A 6964-nucleotide genomic window follows, 5' to 3' on the forward strand; every position below is an offset into this window, starting at 1 on the left:
GGAACCTCTTTAAAGGGCCCGAAAACATGAAGAAACCACAAAGAATTATTTGAATACAGTGCGTTTTTCTTATAAATATCTTGATTTGTGGCCCAAGGATCTCATTGGTGAAAGGTAAAGGTGAGTCCCATACTTGATCCAAGCATCGGGGGATGAGAAGATAAGGTTCTCATTATACTAAGCCTTCGGCACTAACGAGAGTAGGGTGGCCAGTTCCTTTCTCTCGGCCGCCTTCACTTCTCTCGGCCGCAATCTCATTTGTACCGGGCCCAAAATATTCTCTCAACGGTTCTGGATGCTAAAGAATTAAAGAGAAAACTAAAAAGTCTGCTTCTGTACGTGAATGACAAACTGGACAAAGCGTGCATTGACACACAATGAACCTACGGTAATCTATTGTTCCGTACACATGTGGTAGGCTACACAACTTTCGTACACAAATAGGCTATGGACTATGGTCCATCTTTACTGTCATTTCCTGTATAAGGTTTGTTTACTATTTTAGTGATAGCCTACTAAGAATCTGCCAGCGGATTTGATATAAAAAAAAACAACAACATGAAAGCGTAAAATCTATCCAGTACTATTGTCTATACGGTAATACCAGTCACACTTTTCGTGACACACATCTGATCTGAGAAAACACAACATAATAACAAAACAATGAAATTTCACTTCATTATGTGTCCAACGAAACCACACTCTTGTTTCTTTTCTTTGGTGTATTAGGTCCGGGACTTGTAAGTGCAGAATCTTTTCCTGGCTTTTTAATGAACTTTGCCAAAGCACTCATCGATTCAGTAATTCCAGTTCCTTTGATGGCACATGCTTCCTGTATAAAATAAAATAATGAATAAACAAAGAAAAAATTCATGTTTTGTTTGTCCTATCTTCAAGATCTTTCCGCATTAAGAGTAATCTATTTCAACAAAAGGTTTCATGCAGTTTGGATACTGATACGTGTGTAAGTTATTTATAGGTTGATTTTGAATCTTTATCGTCGGACTGAGAAAACCTCTGAAAAAGGGTATTTCCGGTAGGTTTGCATACTTGTGGAGGCTTTGAACCACCGACGCAAACCAGCTTTCCGAGATTGGTGGAATGAAGTTTCCAATAGTTGTCTGTGAATTGTTTCATCCACTAGATGTCACTAAAGGAGAGCGGTTCTTAAAATGCGTTGCTCGAGTGCACACCCCGAGAGCCGAACGAACGCTGGTTGTTCTTGCAGTTTTTCTTTGTGCACAAAGTCGTGCACCAACTGAGGCGGACACTGTTGTGTGCTGCAGGGGCGGAAAATTGTTGTTCTCAACTAGCCTATTGAAATTCCGAACTTGGGAAAAATTTCTCCCAGCAAGTTCAGTAAACTACTAAAGCATTTAACCTATCAATCAAACCAATCAAATTTGCATCTATTGCGTTACATTTTGCAAAAGCGTCCTAAAATGTTTTCATGAGCTTTTTCTTAAATCATGCATGTTTTCGTGACACACTTTTCCATTCTAAGGCATAGCCACATAATATATCGTGGAGAGAGAGAGAGAAAAACTTTTATTTCGCCTGTTGCGAGAATAGTATACCCCAGTACCAGGGAGATCTAAAGAAGGAGATACGAAAGCTTTTATTACGTCTGATCATAAAAGGGCTTCTGTTTACCGTAAAATGACAATTACCATCGATAGCAATTTAATAAACCCTTGTTATGATAACCTGCATTGAGCTATTACCATCAGGCATGGATATTTATTAAGTGCTGCTGATTATTATTTGTTAATTAAACTACCCAGTACCCATGGTACTTGCTTTACACCTAGCCTACTGCAAAGACTTTGTTAAGAAAAACAGCTTACTGGTAACCTTTCAACAGTCTTTTCAAACAAGTATTTTTTAAATATGATCTACATAACATTTCCTAACTGTCTTCTGTAGCTGACTGTACCAGCTGCACTACAAAATTTTCTGCAAATAAAGAATCGCATGTTTATCATGGTACCTATTACCGCCTTCTAGTGTCGTGAGAACAAGCAATCGCTTTAAGCCTTCGTATTCTCTTCTTCAGATACCCCTGTGCGTTACAATTATAAACAATACGAATAAAATATCACCATAACAATCTAGATTCCACAACAGACAGAAAGAAGCGAACGACTATATCAGTCATCGAGTCAGCTGCTTCCCTGTTCTTAATGTAAAAAATCTCAAGCATCGGCAAATTACGTTGAAAAAAGATAAGCTGATGCTCAGTAAAAATTAAAACAAAAAGTTGTTTACGGCTGTGATAGTCAAGTGAAGTCCTGTGGTTTTATTCAAATATCTAAAAATTGCATGCCCTACAAAAGTAGTACTGTATGAGAAAAAAAAGAAAAGAAAAAAAAACTATGCAAAAACAACAACTGTTAACTGCTAGCATGAAGGACGAAGAAAAAACACTAAACGTAAGCTAAATCATAGTTTAACGGACAACAGCACATACAGTATTTCGGAAAATTCTGGTAGGCCTACTGTATGTCACATACAGCAGTATGTCTACAACAACTACACCACCATCTCCTGGTAGCGACGGTCATTGAAATGAAAAAGTTGCAAACACATAGAAAATTGCACCTTTTTTCTTGGTTTTGAGGGGCACGTGACCAAAGTGCCTCTCTAGATCCTCTACTGATCAATACATAATAATACTCTACCAATTGAACCTCTTTTAATATCAACAAATGAATTTAATTGGAAAGTAATCTGACCTGCACGTGCCATTTTTGTTCAGGAGGAAGTGTGTTAAGTTGCAAGATTCCCTTAATTTCGTTTATGGACACCGCAGTCGGCAAGTCTTGCTTGTTTGCAATTACAACCAAAGGAATCTATAAGGCAGACCTCATGTCAATTTATCTCGACAAATCAATGATTGAAAACAAATTCTGTAAATTTATAGAATAAAGATTGAAGTATTTTGTTATTCCCAATTAAAAACGAAATTGAAGTTTTTATGCAATTTATTCTCTAATAAAGTTTATCAATAGATCTGCAAATCGTTGTCATTCAGCGCTCAGGCTCAAGGTTTTGTGGTGTATGTTATCATTAACTTAAACAAATAGTTGATTGTTCTATTTGTAATAGCCAATACAAGTTACACACCACATTATTGTTTACAGTGTGTGATGAATTACCCGATTGTTGTGAATAACAGAATTATGTAAGACATGAAATCAGCAGCTAACTTGTCATATCCTCTTAACGCAGCGGGTATGGAGGGTATAGAGTGGGGTAAAATGTTTACTCTTGGTGTACTATTGCCCTTATTTAAAAAAAAAAAACGTACTAAACAAGTTAAACCATACCACCCACGCTTTGCCAACATTTTCATGTTATATGACATACATTTGGTGCATTAGACGCAATACAATGAAAGCCTTCCTGATTTTCTATTGAGGAATATTCCACAGGGGCCACCGAAAAATATATTACGAAGACTCTCATGCAAAGTATTGCGTTTAAAACATCTCCACAAATTCTGCTTATCTCATACAAAGATACGATGTAATTGTTGATATCCTTTTTATGTCTTATTTGGACAGATTGCTAACCCAGACAGCCGCTTTATTTGGTCCAGAACTGGTGAGGATCTGGTCAGATCCGTACCCGATCTAGTAAAGATCTGGACTAAATAAAGTGGCTGTCTGGGAATATACCTAGATAATCCAATACAGGGGTCACCAAACTTTTTTCTTTGAGGGCCGGATTGCTGCAAGATTAACAGCTGCGGGCCGGATGCAAATTGCAAAAAGATATACAACTATTTAAAATCTCCATCGACTTGAATGGAGCACAATAAATACCAAAGTCAGCGATAGAATAGCAAAGTTGTGATGAAAATCGAAAAGTTGCTGGAAAAGTTATCCCCTGCTGTGATACACTACAGAGCATCCTGCTCTTGAAAAAACATTACATCTTTCCAAATTTGGCCTAGGCTGTCCCCATTTGTGGTGGCCTAATGATAAACAGCAACGTCAGTCCTTTACAAAAAGTTTGGCAACTTTTTTCCTTCAGTTGTAGTGCAGCTGCTGTTATTTCCGCAGCACGTGGCGGGCCGGATGAAATCAGTTCGCAGACCGGTTCCGGCCGGCGGGCCGTACTTTGGTGACCCCTAATCTAATGCAATGCCTGTTGTGGCAATTCTATTGCATTTGATATAGGCAGGGCCGTTGAGAGGATAATTTGTCACGGTATGAATTTCTCTCTCCTATTGATTTGCTAACATAGAGTAAGATCATACCAACAATACAACTTAAAATCACTAACAACATGTAGTCTACCTTTTTCATTCCTTCTTCGCTGAGAATGGAGTTCAGTTCATTAGCAGCTTCTGCAAATCTCGCTTCATCGGCGCTATCAACAACATATATCAACCCTGAACAACAACAGTTACGTATGCAACATCATGTTTGTGCAAAGAAAACCTTTTTTGCCATGATCCTTTTTCAACCACATTTCAAAAACTTGTTCTTGAAAACTTCAATTAATACATGAAAGTGATTGTTGAACAAACATGAAGTACACATTTAATGGAAATAAAGTATAAAAATTCGAGTCAACATAAAAAATCTTATTAAGAATTGATGTTTTTTAAATATTTATCCTAGTTTGGTAGCAGTTAAAACTTTTTTCTTTGACTAGGCCTATTAGGCCTAGCTCCGTCAATCTTGAAGAATAAACTCGTAAATTAGATTTTCCCAGTAGGCAAAATCTTTCTTTTTGTAAAAAGGACATATTTTATTAGCGGAGTTACCTTCTGTAGTTGTATAATAATGTTTCCACAACTGTCTGATTTTGTCTTGGCCACCAATATCCCAAATTGTTAGTGTGAGTCCCTTGCAGGGGGTAACTGTTTCTACGTTAAAGCCGATTGTGGGAAGGGTACGGAGATAATTGCTCAACTTCAGTCGTTGCAAAATTGTGGTTTTTCCTGAAAGGTGAAAGCGTTTTTTTTTTTAACTCTGTGTAATTTTAGGTAGTCTAATATCAGTTGGGTGAAATGACTTGTGCTGAAAATGTTTGGTAAATGCTGGAAAGAGCAGTCTCTAATTAGTCTGAGCCCCAATTGAGCGCCAGAAACTTAGATGGTGGTGAAATGAGGGCATTTTGTGGTGAAAAAGTTGGTTAATTGGTTTGGAATCTTTATTCTCGGACTGACAAAGCCTTGATAGGTTATTCCTGGTAATTTCGCATACTTGTAGAGCAGGGGTTCTTAAACTTTTTTTTAACGTGGACCCCTTAAAAACAATTTTGGTTTGTGTGGACCCCCTTTGTGGCCTAGTCCGAGAAACTTTTTTTGATCAGCATGAATTGGACATAACGCAATAAAATTAAAATGAATTGGTAACAAAATTTATCTTATGTTTTATTAAATTTAAGAAATAGCGAGTGCAGATTGTTTTTCAATATCTTTGATCAAATTTTATTGATGTGAAGAATGCTGCTGTTTGTCTTCAACAAGAACATGAATTGTGGCTTCGAGTTTGATAGGGCTGATAGGATAGTTGAAAGCTGGTATAGGCCTACAAGTCCCGCCCTGGTAACTCATGACAAAGACAGGACTCGACCAAATAAAAAGGGTGAAACTACTTTACCTTTGCTTTACTGTTCACACACTTCAATCTACATGTTTTGGTCAATTTCTCTTTGTCATCTACCAAGGGGGGAGGAGGACTTGTAATTTGTATACCAGCTCCGATAGTTGTTTGAACTTAATCTTTTTCATTTTGAAACATTTATTCCATTTTTGAAATTACAGCCTACACTAAGATTTCCATTGGGCCTTCATGGACCCCTAAAACTAGTCCGCGTACCCCTTGGGGGTCCATGGACCCCAGTTTAAGAACCCCTGTTGTAGAGGCTCATGACACAGGGCCAGTTAGCGAGATTGGAAGAGTGAAGTTTTTCTAATTGTTGAAGTGTTGTTGCCAGAGAATTATTCCATTCACTAGGTGCCACTGAATGGAGAGCAGTCCTGAAAATGCGTTGCTCTAGCGCACACCCCGAGAGTCGAACTTGCGCCAGGTGATCCTGAGCCGGGCGCGTAACCACTGAGCTAACGGGGCGAACAATAGGGCGGACAATAACGTGGTGGACAAAGTAATATTTAAGGAGGAGGGCCTAGTCATCAGATCTGGCGTCTGCCCAAGCTTAAATTAGAAAGCATTCCTCTGTCATCCTTAAACCTTAAGCTTTTGTCGACAGTTGTCCAAAGCATGCACAATTGCACATGTCATATGCCTACAAAACTGAACCATCCTAAAAGTATAGCCTAACCTAAACATTATCTACCTGCTGCGTCTAGACCAAGCATGCACACTCTGATGGGTTCTCCTTTATTGGTGGAAAATTTTGCAAATATTCCTCCCATGATTGAATAAATGACTTTTGATGTTTTAGCTTAATGGAGTTGAAAATCCAAGAATTATTCAAAATATTTCCGACAGAAATTTATAACAAAGCATTAGATGTAGTCAAGGGCGGGGCAAGTAGTAAACACTTCAGCCTAAGTCGGCTTTCGTTTTGATGTGTGCAGGGCCGTCAAAGAAAAACTTCCACCACTGTATAAACGCAATTGGATGCCTATATCTTATAAAGTTATTTCTATATAGAAAAGCAAATGCTGTTTTGAACATTTACAAAACAATGATAAATTTAACAAATCTGCAAACATTAGAAAGGACTCTCCAACATTAGAAAGGACTCTTTTTCAAACCCAGTTCCTCTTAAACTCCCAGACATTTGACCTTCGAGGTTGTTTTTTGAATCCTATAAGTTTCTTTGTGATTACTCATTCTTTTTGATTTTTCAAAAGATATTTTAATTGACTTTTCTAATCATAGATAAACGTGTCTAAATTATCTCCACAATAACGTTTCTGATTCTTGAAATTGTTTTCTATTTAGTATTTGAATAGCCGATTTCATATAGCATGCCCAAT

The 6964-nt window shown here is 37.7% G+C and overlaps 1 protein-coding gene across 1 annotated transcript; it reads right to left on the minus strand.

Moving 5' to 3' along the window:
• Positions 1-484: 484 nt before the first annotated feature.
• LOC145774678 (ADP-ribosylation factor 4-like) lies at positions 485-6642 on the minus strand. Its single transcript, XM_082585972.1, has 5 exons — positions 6316-6642; positions 4778-4954; positions 4305-4399; positions 2736-2852; positions 485-832 (listed from the first exon to the last, which is right to left on the minus strand). Exons 1-5 carry the CDS (start codon positions 6392-6394, stop codon positions 680-682), a joined length of 621 nt encoding a protein of 206 aa, XP_082442098.1. The 5' UTR covers positions 6395-6642; the 3' UTR covers positions 485-679.
• Positions 6643-6964: the final 322 nt, after the last annotated feature.

The sequence above is a fragment of the Aplidium turbinatum genome, chromosome 7 (assembly GCF_918807975.1).
Source record: "Aplidium turbinatum chromosome 7, kaAplTurb1.1, whole genome shotgun sequence".
NCBI lineage: Eukaryota > Metazoa > Chordata > Ascidiacea > Aplousobranchia > Polyclinidae > Aplidium > Aplidium turbinatum.